The sequence below is a fragment of the Puma concolor genome, chromosome E3 (assembly GCF_028749965.1).
Source record: "Puma concolor isolate L17-30 chromosome E3, mPumCon1.1.hap2, whole genome shotgun sequence".
Lineage (NCBI taxonomy): Eukaryota > Metazoa > Chordata > Mammalia > Carnivora > Felidae > Puma > Puma concolor.
In genome coordinates this window covers 33,467,166-33,483,533 of record NC_141682.1, presented here as the reverse complement: position 1 = coordinate 33,483,533, position 16,368 = coordinate 33,467,166, and the positions used below count along the sequence as shown (strand labels likewise).

Here is a 16,368-nt window from a genome sequence, read left to right as displayed (position 1 = left end):
GTGTATCGCGTAACGGCATCTCGCCGGGAACTCCAGCGCGTCCGGCCTGCGCTCGCTCCCTGCAAGCAAACCTGCGCAGTAGGCCGGGGGTGGGGAGTCGTGCCCTCGTGCCCGCCACGAAAGAGAAGCTGGCGAATACCCACCCCGCTCCCACAAGGCCTCACATCCACCTGCCCTTACATCGCACAACCCGGAGGGCCTGGCTCGGGGTAGAAATACAGACCTTGCCCGCCCGAGGGGAGGGGAGTAGGGGTTGAGTAGAGTGGGTGCGGGGGAGCGGGAGGTACGGGCCTCCAGTTAGGGAACGAGTTAAGTCACGGGAGCAAAAAGCAGAGCGTAAAGAATAAAGAGTGTTATAATAGTGACCATATAACAGGGCAGAAGGTAGCCTCACTTGTGCTGAGCACAGCATAATGTAGAACCTTGACTCGTTGCTACGTTGTACACCTGAAACTAATGGAACATTGGGTGTCAACTGTACTCAAATAAAAATCACTGAAAAGTCACATCAAAATAAGACAATAAAGACCCAGTTTTTAAGGAGCCAATCCTCAGGCAAAAATAACTTCACACAAACATTAATACCAAATAGCTCCTCCGCAGGGGCCGGGTACCGGGTCCCCCTAGTCCTAAGCGGGGACGAAGCAGCAGGTTCCCACCCCCCACCCCCACCCCACCCCAGCCAGGCCCATGTTTGCCCACCGGTGGGTGAAGGGAAGGGGCTCAGGACAGTACAGTTACTCGCCCCGCGGGCTGGTAAGTGAGCAGATCGGATCGGGGGTAGAACCCAAGCTTTCCTGGCACCAGAGTCCAGGCTCCGTGTGCTGCTTCGGTCAAGGGCCAGAGAGTAAAATATTTCAGGCTTTGCAGGTCATGTGGCCCCTACTCCGTGTGGCCAGTGTAGCTCGAAAGCCACCACAGACTAAGTATGCAAGCAGGGAACCGTGGCTGTGCTCCAGGTGAACTTTATTTACAAAACAGTGAGCTGTAGTTTGCTGACTGCTGCTTGACCCCCCTGCCGCCTTCTTGAGTTCTGAGAAAGGTGAGGTCAGGGCCTAGAGAACCTTCTGGAAGAAGTGTCAGCAGGAGCCAGGCACTATGAAGTTCAGCCAGTGCAGGTGGCGCGAATGAGATTTGGGGCTGGCTGGGGCAGGCATGCTTACGGAGTGGAGAGCTTTGACGTGGTTGGCCAGGAGGTTGGGGTCCCCCCTCTCACCTAGGAGGACTTGCCCCCCAATTCCCATTCCGATTTGGTGCCGCTTCTGAATTACGGGGCAGAAGCAGCTTGACCAGGGTTCTGCCCAGCTCGTGGGGGCTGAAGCAGGAGCCACCATGGTCCACGTAGTCCCCTGGGCTCATCAGCAAGGCCTTTGTTCCATGGGAACTTCGTGCGTTTAGTGAGTAAAATCAGAAGCTACGGGCCTTGAGAAAAGCAGGCTGTGAAAATGGCAGAAGCCACGGTCTGCAGACAGAAAGCACACATCCCTGGAAAAGGGGCTCCTCTCTCCATAAAGAACACTCTGCTCTCCCCGCGTGCCCCGTGCCCCGCTATACCCCCACTGCAGTGCGGTGACGAGAACCTGGTCGTGATACCCCCAGCCCACAGTCGGGGGGTGGTGCTGGCCGCGTGTGCTTCCGCGTCCGCGAGGTGAGTAGAGCTCTGAGTGTCTCCGAAGTGTGGCGCTCGCGGGCCTCACAAACATGCGGTCCCCATCTCTCAACCCAGAGCCGCTCCAAGGGCAGGGTGGAGCCCCACGTACGGGCGCCTTTCACCAGAGCCTCCAGAGCGGGGCAAAATCTGGGACAGGGAGAGTCCGGGGGGCTCCTCCCCCTCCCGCCCAGTGGCCTGCCTTGGACAGAACTCAGGGGCGTTCGCAAGGGCCCCAAGACTTTGCCGTGAGGGTGTCTCACATCCCTACGTGGGCTTCACCACGATGCCTCTGAAGCCCCAAGGCTGCGCGTCCCCTTCAAGGGCACAGCCAGCCCGTTGCTGAGCCAGCGTCAAGCACTCAGATTTATGGCTCGCGGCCCTCAGCTCTACGGCCGGCTGCACCCTCCTCCTTGAAACAGCTCTGAAGCGTGTCCAGGTGTGACCAGAGAGGTCAGCTCACTCTGGGGAGCGGACCCAGACTTTCAGGGCGCCGGGTTGGGTTGCTTTTGCCTTAAGGCTCCCGGCCCCACCTTTGAGGTGCGGGCTTGCCCCAGGGGGTCTCACACGTAGTTGGGGAGCACGGCGCCCCTCCTGCCGGGCCAGCGTGTTTCTTCCTGCTTGGTCACCTCCCCGCCTGTCTTGCAGGCTTTGCCGTGGCCCAGTGCATAAACCAGCACAGCTCGCCGTCCCTGTCCTCGCCACCGCCGTCTGCCAGCGGGAGCCCCAGCGGCAGCGGGAGCACCAGCCACTGTGGCTCTGGAGGCGCCAGCTTGTCGTCCACCCCTTCCGCCATCCAGAGCCCGGCAGGTATTGCCCGCGTGACGTGGGGCGGGGGAGGGGCGGTGCCTCGGGGAACTCTGTGATCCCTCAGTGTCAAGACTGCTGACCCCCAGCTCCTCCTCGCCTCCATGTCTGGGGACACTGCCGCTCCGGGTCCTGGGTTCATTCTGATGGGGCGTGGCCCACAGGCCGACTGGTTTAGCTCCCGGCAGGGAAGGAGTCACTCCTTGTGCAGGCTGGCGCCCCCCACCCCACCCCCCACTGACCCCCCTCACCTGACCGCACAGCTGGAGGGGACAGATGGCGAGTGGCCAAGTCTGAATGCGCCCCGTTGTCACCCCCACGAGGAGGGGTCTCCCCAACGAGATCGTTTCCAACTGGCGGAAGAATTGCGCCCCTGCTAATTTTTTCTTGCCTTCATACCGTACCAGTCTCCTCTGTAAATGGTGCAGTCCAGTCGTCTGTGCTCAGGGCCCACCTCTCGAGAGTCCGTCAGCATGTGCTGGAGGCACATCTCGCCTTCCTGGACCTCGTACAGGTGCAGACATAGCACGGGCAGACCCCGCGAACGGGGCGTCTGCGGTGAGACGTGTGAGTGGGTCACGCGAGCGCCTCACCGTGCTGTGTGAGATCCCAGGAGGAGGGCACCAGGCTTTTTTCCTGAACATCGTGGCCCCACCACGCAGCCAGAGGAGCAGGGCACGGAGGGCGGGGGGGGCGGTTGCTGGTGGTGGCCTTGATGGTGCGTGAGGCTTCCCACCCCAGCAGCACAACTCTGTGGGTCTGGAGGGCCCCGGGCGTCTCTGATTTGGGCAGCCCCCAGTGACTCTGGTCTGTACCCTCATTTGGGGACCCTCCTCATGCTTCGCTGTTCCTTCAGGGTCCCGTCCACATTCCTCACCTATCACGTTTCAGGGGCGCCTGACCAAACTCTAGTTAGGTTGTGGATGGATGGGGCTTGATAAAAGCCACCTGCCCCTGTGGTACCAGGAAATTAAGGGCCCCTGGATGTCGTCCCCTCAGCACCAGAGCCCAAGATCTCCTTCGGTGCCCACTCTTCTCCGGAATCTTCAGCCTCTCCATCCCCCAGCAAAGGGTTAACCCAGCCCGATCTCCGCGCCTGTGGCCCAGGGCATCTCAGCGTCCTGCCTGCAGCCCCCCTCCTCCCTCGAGCATCCATTACGTCCATCTACTATTGACATTCACGAGGCCCAGGCAGCGGGGTCACCCTCAAGCCACCTCACTTAGACCCCCTTCCACTCGGCACCTGCTCCACGCCTCCCCCCCGCCCCGCCCCGCCACCGCCCCAGCTCTAGGGAGGCAGCCGCCTTGTCTGAGCTCCTTCTGAGCCTGATCCGAGCTTGGCTGCATGCGTGGCTGCCATTCCCAGGCCCGTAGCGGGACGTCCAGACGGAGCTTTCTCCAGAAGCCCAGAACGGCCCTCCTCCTCCCTCCAAAGCCTGGTCTCGAACCGGCTCTGGGGACCAGGGCTGTGTGTTCGTGTGCTTGTGTGTGCGCCCACGTGCTGCCTGCATGTGCACGTTGCCGTGTCCGTGTTGTGTGCATCCAGACACACATGAGGTCTCTTCCTGGCGGAGCTACGTATCCCTTGCTTTCATTCTCGGGAAGCACAGACAACAGCTAAACAAACGAGCCGTGTGCTTCTTAGTCTAAAACTAAAACCGGCAAAGACCCAAATCATCAAAGTCGGGCCTCTGTTTAGGCATTCACCTGAGCGTGGCCCCCTGGGGCTCTGCTCTCTGCCTTCCCCCGGAGGTTCAGGGTCCCCAGAATGCGAGTTTCTTCTCTCTTGGCCTCCCTCAGCCCCTCCGTCCCCACCCCCACCACCCCCTGCACGGTGCCAATGACAGGTCTTCTCATCTGACAAACGCAGCGGCTGTCAGCCTGGCTGTCGGGTAGCGAGGCAGTTCCAGTCGATACGTGACGGTCAGGCTCTCCTGGGTGTCTGCCCCCGTTCGGGGCGTCCCCGCAGGCCTGCCGAGGCAAGTGCACGAGTCCCCATTTTTTATGCTTGCCTGACAATAAAAGCCTGCGGCCCAGCCTGCCTATATGTCTGCAGACGCTGAAATAACTCACCCCCCGACGAAGGGCCCGCCTGTCAGGCGTCTTGTACTTCGCTCTTAACTGAGGACCCAGCTCTCGATGCCTAGAAACAGCATCAGAACCCGCGAGCTCCTCCCCGCCACAGGGCCCCAGCTCCAGGAGTCGGTTAGTTTCTCCATGACAGACTTCCCGGCCAGGCTTCAGCCTCCTGGGTCCAGGCAGAGAGCAGCACATAAGGGTTCCGTGTTCCTCATAAGGGTAGGCCTACGCAGATGGTTCCAGGGTCTGCCTGGCATCTTACCAGGCCGTGCAGAACAGGAAGCGGAGGGTGGAAGGGAGGCAGGTTTGGTCGGGACGGGTGCTTTTCGGCCAGTTTCCTGGTTTGATGTCGGCCCGGAGCGGGGCCTCAGCGTTCGGGCTCCTGACCGGCAGAGGCCGGCCCTGTGCTGCCTCTGCACCAGACTCCCCGCCCACGGGGCCCGGCCACAGTCGGCCCCAGGCAGCGTCCCTGGAGGGCTGGCCGGGCACCAGGATGGGCCAGGGCCTCCCCCGACAGCCCACCCGGCCCTGACAGCAGACAACAGCTGCAGCCCAGTCAAGGGGCCACTTGTCCTCCAAGTGGTTTTTGAGGACACAGTGTGGAATCAGAAGCATTCCTCCCCCTGTATTTCCAGAGCCTGTGAGTCCAGGAAGTTCCCGGTGCAGCTGCTAGGCCCTTCACAGCCGGAATTAACTCCAGTGGCCTCTGCTCTGGAAGCCACACTGCGTACAGTCAGGTGTTCGGTTGGGGAAGCATACGAGAGACGCCATCCATCAGGGGACAAGACAGGCCCAGTTTTCCATGTCTCTGTGGTTTTGAAACCCAGAATGATCCAAGAATGTCCCTGAAAGCCAGGGGTGACCTTCCCACTGTCTTAGCAGTCGCTGTGGCTTGGGAACTTCCTACATGGCCTTTTCAGTGTGTACTTGGTACGCGGTGTGGACCTGCCCATAGGCCCGGTGGCTGTACCTCCCCAGCGAGCCCCCTGACCCCCCACGGGCCAAGCACTGTGCTCGTAAACACTTGACAGATGCCCCCTCATTGAGACCTGCCACCCTGCCCCTCACACTGTGCAGCTGAAAACCCCGGGGGCTCAGAAAGATCCCAGGGCTCGGCCCCACGGTGCAGCCCGCAAGTGGAGGATCCCACACGTGAGCTCCAGCCTGGGCGACTCCAGAACCCATGTCCCGCCTTCCGAGAGAGCCCAGCAGAATATCCACGCAGCTCCTGAATCTGTCTCCGGTGCCTCCGTGTGGCGCTCCAGAGACCTGGGTTCGGATGTCGGTTGGGGGCGGCCCGTGAAGTATATGCCTGTCTCCTTCCAGTGTGCGTGGTTGCTCTAGAACCCAAAGGGAAAGCCACGGCCCACAGGACCCTGGCAACTGTGCAGCCTCAGTCAGCAAGGCTGGGCTGGGTGGCCCCTGTCGGGGGGGAAGCCTGGCAGTCCCCCCGAATCAGCAGTGGACTGCAGATGGCCACATCTCCTCTGCCAGCCCACATGGGTTCATCCCCAAATGAGGGCGTGGAACCCTTTTGATACTGGGTTGTTTTCTACCTCCACTCTCTGTCCGGCCCGGGGGACCTGAAATTTTCTTGCCTGGGTTTGCAAGAGGTCCTTGTTTGTCCCAAACACAGATTCTCTCAGCTTCCCAGGGGGTCTTGAGTCTGACTGACTCAGCTTCTGTGGATGTCAGAGCTGATCTCACTAGGGTGCCCCCAGGAGTGGCCCTCAGGCCCAGTCTGTCTTGGGACTTCTCTGTGCCAGCCTAGAGACCCCATCCCCCAATTAACGATTAACGTTTTCTTACCGGGCAGGCTTTTGTGGAGTCCCTGCTGTGCGCAGGCCCTGGGGATAGAGGGTAGGATGTGCGGGGCAGGCCAGGTTCTGTCAGATGACCGGGCATTGGAAAAGGAAGCCGGAGGCTGAGGGGTTCATGGGACGGGGTCTGTGAGGAGGTGGCCTTTGGGACTCACACAGGCCCACCCAGGCTAAGCCCAGCATCTGGCACGAGACAAGAAGATTGCTTTTCTTCTCTCCCTGGGGTCTAACTATAAATTCTGTTTTTCCAGATATAGTCTCTTTTTGAGGGACAGCCCATGTGCCTGTGAGGGCTGAGGCCTGTGGCCCAGTGCTGGCCGAGGGCCCCTCGCCGCAGGGAGAAGGGACCCGGCTGGACCCCGGTTTGCCCTCTGTGCTGGGAGCACCTGCTTCTGAGTCTCCCTCACATGCCAGAAATAGAGTGTGGATGCTTGTGAGTGGCTTTTTCAAAGGGGCTGGGGCTCTCATCAGGGCCAAGAGACACCCCCAGTGGAAGAAAAGGTCACAAGTGTGTTTCCCAGTAACCAGAGAAACCAACCAGAAGGAAATGGCAACAAGGGTATTTAGTTTTCGTTGTCTTTTCCCTGTTAAGGCCGTGCCCAGAGAATTATTTTCCAGTTCTAACGCCTGATGTGTGAGTTGACGTGCAGGCAGACCCCTGAGCCTTCCTGAGGAGAGGTGGTGCCCTGGGCCGCGGAAGCATCCAGAACCTGGCGTCTCATCACCCGCTCGTCCAGTGCAGCCGGCTTGATAGGCCTCAGCTTGTTCCCCAGTGAGAAAATTACAGGGATGGAATTAGCAGGGGTTCTTTTCTTAAACACTTCATTTGAGAAGCTGAAATTGCAGAGAACATACAGCAAGAAAGAGGACATAGACCCCATTTGGAACCAGATGAAGGGCGAGTAGGAATACTTCAGAAATACCTCCCGGGTTACAGCGGTCCCTCGCACGCACGCACACACACAGGTGAATGCACACTCACACACTCCCGTGCACAGTCGCTCACACACACGCTGGCACACCTCCGCTCTGTGTGGGGCTCTGGTAAGAACACTCCTCCGACAAGAGCTCTGTGGCCAGCTCGGTTGTGTTTCACACACGTCCTGGGTGAGCGGCTTTGAGGAGGAAAGACCGTCTCTTACAAAACGAAGTCAGGGTAAAGGCCAGCCTGCTCTTTCCGTCGTCCGTCGGCCAGGCCCCTGGAGTTATGGCGCACTTTGACTTTTCTCTGGGGTTTTATAGGAAGAAGGAAGGGGTGGGCCCCTGGAGACCGATTGTCGCCACCTGGCAGGGGCGGGGCCCTGGCCTCCTGATCCTCCCCTGCTCCCTGGGCTGTCTGAACACATGGCCTTCACCAGGTCCCATCTGGGCCCAGTGGGGGCCACACAGCCCAAGACCTGTGTGTCACCAAGCCCGGTTACCAGTCAGGCAGGACTTTAAGGACAGATCGCCTGAGCCACGCGTGTGATCTTTTCTCCCCAATCTTCTCCACGATGTTTCTTCTTACTACGGTGAATGTACATACCAGAAAGTGTTAACCATGTTAACCGTTGTTAAGCCCATAGCGCAGTGGCATTAGGTATAATCACATAGCGGCATTAATTTTCAGCTCTGCTCTAATCCCAAGTGCGAGTCACAGATATGGCTCCTTCCTTCCCGAGGAGATGCTCCTAACATTTTTGTTGCAGCCGATTGCAACCCGCCCCCGGCCTCTCTCGGCACCTTGGTCTCAGGCCCTCCTGCTGAGGCTCCGTCTCAGGTTTCCAAAGGTTCAGACCAGCTGCGTGTCTTCTGGAGAGTGGAGCCCCGCGGCCGGGGAGGGTCCGGGAGCGCCTCGCCCGTCCAGGGCTCTTCCCCAGAGCGTGAGGAGCTGCACCGCTGGCTTTAGTGTGGTGACGGCAGGGACCACTGGCCTCATAAGTTGGGCCCAGAAATCTGCTTGTTTCATTAGCCGGCTCGGCTCCCGTCCCCCAACCACACGCCCTTCTTCACACTGTCCTGGGGACGCAGGGCTTTCTTCCCAACTGCTGGTTCGCATGGGGTGCTGACAGGCAGTTCTGTTCTTCTGTCCCTGGAGGTTTCCTCCCCGACGCCCCGTGTCACTGATGACCCCAAGCCTTTCCTTTCCAGCGGGACTGAACCTTCACCGTCTTTATCCTCGACTGAGCCCCACGTGCGGGCAAACGGTCGGGTCCCCGGCCGTCCCGACAGCACCTCGTCCTGGTGGGGCGGAGTTGGGGGCTTCGCCCGTTCGGGCACCGTGCCCCCCCCACCCCCAGCTGTCGTGGGCACCCGCTGGGACCCTGCCACGCTCCTCTCGCGCGCTCGTCCACGCCTGGCGTCCGCCGCTGCTCTGCGCCCCTCTCCGTGCGCCCTTTCTCTGTCCCATTGTTAAAGGCTGTCTGTGACCTGTCGCTGTGTTTCCCTCTAGTCAGGAGTGGCAGGAAAGGACGCCGGCGAGTGTTCAGCCTGTCGGAGGCCGACAGTCACGGCGGCCACTGGGTTTAGTGCTTCGAACGGCAGCGCTCACGGCAGCTCTCGCAGGCAATTCAGGCAGGTCTCGCCCGTTAGCCTGCGCGGCCCGCGGCCTCGCCGGGCCTCCGGGGACCAGGGCTGTGAGCCCCCCTCCAAGCGGCCATTTCCCCGGCTTCCCTTCTCCTTCCGGCCTCGCCTCCGCTGAGGACCAAACCCCCCCCCCGCCCTCCGACCCTCCCTCGAGAGCCCCGGCAGCCTGGAAACACTGTCCTTCTCTGGGACCGCCCAGCTGGTGGGGGTTCTCCAGCCCAGTCATCACAGGGCCCCCTGGATTTGGCCACCAAGGTCAAGCAGTAGAATTTGCAAAAAGCGACCAAGAATTCAATTAGTTTCTTTTTTCTTTTCCTTTCTTACCTCCCTAACCCTAACCCTGACCCCCCCCCCGGCCCCCCTCCCCCCCCAGCTTTGCTCAAAGCTCAGCAGTAGATTCAGTCCAGCCTCAGCCAGAGGCCAAAGCAGCTCCTTCGTGAGCACTGATGGGTGGTGACTCCCTTGTCCCTGCTTCTTACACGCAGTCCTCCAGGTAGCTGCCGATGCTGCTGCTTGCTCCCTGGGGTCCACGGCTGCTCCCTCTCCCACCTTCCCAAAGTTTCTTTCAGGGTTTCCTACACACACCTCCTGCTTGGCCGCGGTGCTTGCCAGCCAGGGGCCTTTTGCCTTCTTTTGCATTTAAAAGCTGCTTTCTCTGAGCTCTGCCCTCGACCTGCTATGCTCTGCTGCACGACCCCCTCCCCCACAACTCTCCCAGCCTGAGCACACAACCCCAAAGATTTCCTGGAAACTGTCACTTGACAAGGGCCAGCTGAGCCCCTGCCCCGGAGCCGGGGATCAGCTTCTGAGGGTGCTGGCCAGGGACATGGGGACCCGCTGCCTTGGTGTCAGCTAAGGGCAGAGCCGTGGGAGGCCCAGCGTCTCTCACGGAAACCTGGACGTCCAGGACTTCTGCTCAGGCCTCCACGCTTCTCCCCGGCTCCTGGCCAGGAAACCAGAATGTTCTCCGAATCTTTCATTTTCAGGGCCAGGCCCCCAGTTGTGGCCTTCGAGCTCAAAACCGGCAGGCCAGCAAAAGCAAGAGTTCAGCAGTAACCTTCACAGCCCAGCACTGGGCGAGAAAATAGGTCCCCGAGGGGTAATTTTTCCCTGGTGAGAAAGTTCTCATTTTTCATCCCCCTTGAATGGATATATTTGTAGATCACATTCAGAAAACAGTTCCTAGTTTAAAAAAAAAAAAAAAAGTGTTGTGGGCGATGGGCGAAAGGTTATTTTTTCCCATAAAAAATTGAAAAAGGCTATTTTTAAGGGAGAAAAAACCCGACCCTCTTAATAAAACTGTTGGTTCTTTTCTTGAAGAAACCAATTTTGTGTGTGTGCTATTGTATTGTTAGTTGGTTGGTTGGTTTTTTAATACATTTGGTGGCAATTTCCCGTGTCCTTGATTATTCTCATCACCAAAAACCCCGCTAGGGATCAGGGAAAGAGATTTGCCAGCTTTTTGAATATCTGCATGCAAATGCAGACTCTTACATAGAAGTTGGGAGAAGAGTGAAGGAAATACTCCACAGCTCAGTCTCCAGATGGCACAAAAGTGCCATTTGGAGAATTAGTCCTCTCTTAACTGCCTTGTCAGCAGCTAAGCTCACATGTGGATCCGGACATGGGCCCATAGTCCTGCTCCCCGCTTCTGGAAGCGTGGTGGAAGCCTGCCAGAGCAGGTGAGCTCCCGGAAGGGAACCGTAGGCTCTGACCAGCACCCGGGAGCCTGCGCCTCGCAGGCAGGCGGCCCATGCCACAAGGGTCCTGGCCAAATGGAGCAAATTCACGGAGATTCGGAGAAACCAGAATGCGCGTGGAGTGTTGACTCAGCATTTCTGGGCTCAGCTCGCACCCTGAATCACATTTTCCACTGGTGCTCACAGCCACCTCTGTGACCCAGCACAGAGCAAGGACAGACCCAAAGCCCTATGCGGTGGTTTTCTCTGGGCCTTATTTCTCTTAAAAGAAAAAAATCAAAATAATAATAATAATAACAATAAAAAGAAAGAAAACCAAAGGCTTTAGGAAGGAATAAACAGGGATCTTTGAGAGCTTGTCTTGCCCAGGAGCCTTGGGGAAACGAATTCTCCGTATTCTTTGGGACACTCAGTCTGTTGCTTGTGCTTTCTCTCCACGATGGGGAGCCTCCTTCTCTCCTGCATCCCATTCTATACACCCTTCGGTTTTATTTTGCTCTTGGTTTTCCCATTCTTTTGCTGTATGTTCAGTTTGCACTTCTGTTTTGTTTTGGCTTGCCTTAAAAAAAAAACAAAACCAAAAAACTGGAATCCCATTGAACAAACTGTGTCGAGCATCCTTCCCAGGGCCCAGAGGGCCTCAGGGCTCAGCACCCTGCCATCAGCATCTTCTGCTGATGGCTTGTGGACCCCGAGATCTGTACAAATGCGATGTTTGCTTTCCAAGCGAGATGCCCACAGCTTTCTTGCCGACACTCCTGGAAGCCCGGAAGGTGTTTTCCGCTGTGAGCCCCCAGCCCAGCCCCAGCCACCACCGTTCCCGTCCAGGCACACTCGTCATTGGAAAGCAAAGCGACCGTTTGTTTGTAATCTAATCAATGATTTTGAAAAGCACCAAAAACAAAGAAATTGCCACTCCAAAAATAACTGCTGGGCGGAGCCTCCCCTGCCCTCCTCCTGCCTGGTCTCTCTCCATGACCCCTATAGAGACAGTTAGGGTAGGAGTGGCCCCCGGGGCAGTAACAGCCCCTTTCTGACTGCTAACTCAGCTCTCTGAGAAGGAGCAGTCTGAGGTTTTGGTTTGGTTTTGCAAGCTGAAAAGTTCTAGAGAATTCCCTTTTTTTTTTTTTTTTTTTAAACACTGCAGCGAGTCCCCTCTTGGGTAAACGTCACCAGGTGTAAGCTCCGGAAATGGCCTGAAGTGATAAGCACATCCAAGCCCATCTCCTCCCCGAACATGTATTCATCGTCAGGCAGGGGCTCCAAGACTCTCCCTGACGGAGATCCTGCCTGGGCCGTTTCCCGGCTCCATAATCGACTCGTCGATTCTGCACGAGCCCCTAATTTTTCTCTCACCTCACAAGTCAGAGGAACCCTGGGCCCCGACAGATTTCTCCCCAGGCCTAGGTCAGACTGGAGCTTCCAGCTCCTGTGTCCCCAGATGGAGGAAGTGGAGACAAGCCGTTCCCCCCACACCACCGTCTCCCACCCGGCTTTCCCCGGGCCTTTGTTCAGGACGGGACAGAGGGTGCCCGCGTGAGCAGAGTATCTCGGAACTCAGTACCCCTGTTCTCTCTCCCCCACCCCCGCCCAGACGACCCCGTCACTACGGAACAGCCTCAGCCTAAACTCCCCAGCCAGCTGGTGATCGTCAGCGAAACAGAAGCAGACGCCCGGCCCGGCAAGAGCCTGGCGAGGAGCACAGACGTGGAGACAGCCAACCTGTCCCCCAGCCTCATCCCCGCCCGGCAGCCCACCATCTCCCTGCTCTGTGAGGACACTGCCGACACACTGAGCGTGGAGTCGCTGACCCTTGTCCCTCCTGTCGACTCCCACAGCCTCCGCACCCTCCCCGGCATCCCCCCGCCACCTGTGACACCCGCAGCGGGCACAGCGACGCCAGGCGAGGAGCCAGCAGGCCCCGCTGAGCACTGAGCGGGCGCCTAGTGGCCTCCCCGTGTGTGTGTGTGTGTGTGTGTGTGTGTGTGTGTGTGTGGCCCCGCCGGTAGGGACCCAGTACTGCTGACCCAGAGGCACATCAGGAGCACCCCGGTCCCCGCGGCCCCGGAACCATCTCTGCACCCATTCCTGTGCTCCTTTGCTTCATTTTGAATTCCTGTTTCACTTTGCGCCTCTTGGGAGAGCAGGCTGGACCCGGTGGAGACACCCCAGTGAACCCAGGGGACGGGAGGAGGTTGGCCTCCCGGTCTCTGAACCTGGTGACCCTGGGGTGGCAGGACCCCCGCACCCTCTCGTCATCAGCCAGCCGCTCCGGTCTGGAAGCTCCTTGGCCACCATGCCCAGTGTGCACAGAAGAAGCGGACCAAGTCACTTTGGGTAGGAATTTGTAGAGAAACAAACTTGGATAAGCATCTCCTTTGGATATTTATTTCCGCTTTCGGCAGCAGATGAAAAGCATTTATTTAAAAAGCGTGTATTTAAAAAAAAAAAAAGTCCAAAAAAAAAAAAAATCCTCAACCCTGAGGTTTGGCGTCATGTTAGACATGTGATGTTACTGTTAAGATTTCATTTTCGTCTTCCCTTGAACTTCCCAGCGTTTTGTTCTAAAGTTCTCAGTCTGGCTTTCTCCGTTTTCTTATTTCTCTATGACTCGCTAACTCCGCAAGCCTGTGGAATGATTCAAGGACCTTCCTGGAAAGTTTAGATTATTTTTTCAACAACAGTAAAGGAGACCCCCACGTATTCTCAGGTACACATGGAGCTGAGAGGGCCAGAGGTTTCTCAGGCGTGGTAGCCACGGGGCCTTGCGTTTCCTGAAACGCCTGCCCGGGAAAGGGGCCGGTGCGGCCAGCTCCCCACTCAGGACCCATCCTTCGTCTCTCCGGACCGAAACCAGTCAGGGCTGCTGCCCAGCTCCACCTTCAGATCTTGCCGTCTCTCTCTGTCTAGAAGGAACCGCTTGGGACCGTGCAGACTCCGGCCGTGTGGCCGGGATGGAAAGGAAAGGCCACGGAAGCTGTCCTGTGCGTGGCCCGTGTCCCCACCATGTGTGTTCGCCCAGGCGGGAGTGTGGGGAGACGCCCGCTGCGGGGTCACGCCCCAGTTCTAGAAGCTGTCCAGGGAACTCCGGTCCACCGCCCTTCCTCCCGGCTGCCGCTGCAGAAACAAAAGCTTATTTTTAAAGATGAACCCCACCCCCCACCCCCACCCAGTGGCTTCTCCATTTGAGCTGGACGCGTGCAGGCCGGTTCCCCGACGTATCTGAGAAAGCGCCTACTTGGACAGGTGCAGCCATGCAACCCTCACGTCTCTCCGGTCAGCGCTGAGACCCTCCAGACTCTCCTCCTCTGTGCCCCGGGTGTCGGGCGGCCTCAGGAGGCGCTCTGAGCCCTCACAGTCTACCTATTCAAGGACCGCGGGTCTCCCTGGCTTCCCTCATCCTGCTGGTGTAGAAGGGCCTGCCGAAGCCAGGTGTCCTCCTCCTGAAAGGAACATGGTGGTCCCGCAGAGGAGGGGCACGGTGCCCGTGGGGACGGGGCTCTCCATCATCAGAAGCCCTCTGGGTGGGTGTGGCCACCCCGCTTCAACAGGGAAGAGACCCAGCTCGGAAAAGGAGGCCATTCAGACAGAAATTCCGGGGGCCCCAGGAGGAGGGACAAGCCGTGACCCATCAGCAGGGCCCCCCCTCCCCCCACCCAGGAAGGAAAGGCAGAAGGGATGGCAGGGGTCGGGGAGTAGAAAGGGCATGTCAGCAGTTCTGTGTTCTCTGTGGTTTTTTGCTGGGACGTAAGAGCAGGCTGGCTCCCTGGTTTGGCAGGGGCTGTGGGGCAGTAGTAGAAGGCGAATAACTTCCCAGCCCGGGGGGCGTTATTGGGAAGAACAAGCCCATGCAGGTCCCCCGCCCCCTGCCCTGGGACCGCCAGCCTGCCACCAGAAATCCCATGGCTCCAAGTGGCTTTGTGGCCACCGAGCCCTGGAGGAGAGATGGGAGCGCGGCATGTCTCGGGGGCCCTGCGGCAGCATTGCCGGGGCCGGGAGACGGGAACACAGCCCAGCCTCCAGCAGCAGCTGAGCAAGCGTGTCGATCGCCAAGGGCAGGCCTCTCCCAAAGGCGGGCTTGCGGTGTGGGTCCTGCGACCTCGGTGGGACACCTGTAGGTGTGGGGTGGGGACTTCCTTTAAGCAGGGGCTCCCAGGCACCTTGCTGGTGAGGGGGCGGCATACAGCTTTGTGCGAGGAGGTCCGGGGTCCAGAGGAGGTTGGCTCTGATGAAGGACCATCAGAGGGCTGGGTCTTGACCATCGTGGCGGCATTGGGCATGGCCGCGTCTTCAGGAGCACCCCGCAAGCCTAAGAGCGGGGTGCTCCCAGGCAGGCCAGCCCAGGCAGAGGGCACTTGGACCCCAGGGTCAGGCAAAGGGAGGCAGAGCGGGGAATCCTGGCAGAGCAGGAATGGGGACCACAAACCTTCTGGACTCCTCAGCAAGCCCACCCAGCCTACAATCTCCGTGTCCCTACAGAGAGAGGGGCCAGGCCCACCTGCCTCAAGTCCATTGGGCCCAGTGAGTTTGCCAAGCCAGGGGCAGGGCTCTCCGCCTAAACCCCCAAACCTCAGCTGTGAAAGTTGCTGTGGAGAGAAGCATACGTCCTTCCAGCTTAAGGGCCCGAGCGAGCCAGGGCACCTCTCCCTGAGGGTCGGATGGGGTGAGGCCAGGGGCTCCCCAGGACCAGCCCCAAAGCCACAACAGGAATGCGGGGCAGATGAGGGGCCGGGACGCGGCCTGCCTCACTGCAGGCCTTTGCTCCCTTCTCCCTCTGGCCTGTCTGCCCCCCCCACCCCGCCCCACTCTCTGCAGAGGGCAGCCCTCCACCCAAACACCTGAATTAGCAAGGCCCCCCCCCCAGGCGGGAGTGAAGGGACAGCCCTCGTTAAAGACATACACTAGATTTCCCTAAAGTCTCACAACGCACTGTTAGAAATAAAGGCACGGGGTGAACGGATTCTCATCTTTTCTAGATGCAATAAATAAGAAATATTTAATGTAGTCATGTTGACATTGGGCATAAACTATCAGGGTTCCTTATGTTCCTCTGAGGTGAAAATATGTAAATAATTCTCGGCCCAAGGCGGAGCAGGGGTTGAGAAACCTCCCGCTTCTGGGCCAAGGGACCGTTCCAGGGAAGAACCTGCTGTCGCCAGCGTGACTCATGCTTTGTGGGCTCCCAACACGAGGGTGGAAATGAAAACTGGAACTTCCTGGTAAATTTGAACTTGGCAATAAAACAGAAAAAGTTACCAAGAACGTGGCTGCTCCGTGGTGCTGCGGTGGCGAGGCCGTGACCCCGCAAAGGGGGAAGGTTCTCTGCGGCCTGACCCCCTTGGCCCGTTGCGGCTGCGTGGTGGGGTGTGGCAGCTGGGCCCCCTCCCCGCCCCCACCCTGGCCAGGTATTCCCCGGTTCCCGAGAGGGAGCTGGCCGCATTCAGGCGGTGCTCCGGGCCCAGCCGGGCCCAATGAGATTGGCCTGTGCTGTTGGCAGGAGGCTCTCCCTCCACGCCTCTGGTTCTGCATCTGTGGAATGGGGCCATTATGGCCCTACCTCATAGGACGAGCTCGGGGAGCCTCTCCATCACCGCTGGCACGTGCCGCTGGCCACGGGAAGCAGGAAGTGCTCCCCACCGAGGACAGAGTCTGCTGAAGTCAGCCCTGGGACAGGCCCCGTTCCAGAAGACATCAGCGTGCACCAGTGTGAGCTCTGGGGATGGGTTCGCAGGCTCTCCAGCTTAAACCT

The 16,368-nt window shown here is 58.9% G+C and overlaps 1 protein-coding gene across 10 annotated transcripts in view; it reads left to right on the top strand.

Moving 5' to 3' along the window:
• The window catches only part of CLEC16A (C-type lectin domain containing 16A), a 203,191-nt gene extending 187,310 nt beyond the window's left edge, over positions 1–15,881 (top strand). For 2 of the 10 annotated variants that reach the window (XM_086691247.1, XM_086691245.1), the window contains exons 22-23: positions 2,297–2,458; positions 12,214–15,881. In XM_086691247.1, the coding sequence (XP_086547373.1) occupies positions 2,297–2,458; positions 12,214–12,554 (503 nt within the window). In that variant the 3' untranslated portion in view covers positions 12,555–15,881. Of the gene's footprint in view, positions 1–2,296; positions 2,459–8,785; positions 9,285–12,213 lie in introns of those variants that run through there. The other 8 variants (XM_086691246.1, XM_086691244.1, XM_086691252.1 and 5 more) reach the window with 7 other exon arrangements.
• The last annotated feature ends 487 nt before the right edge of the window (positions 15,882–16,368 follow it).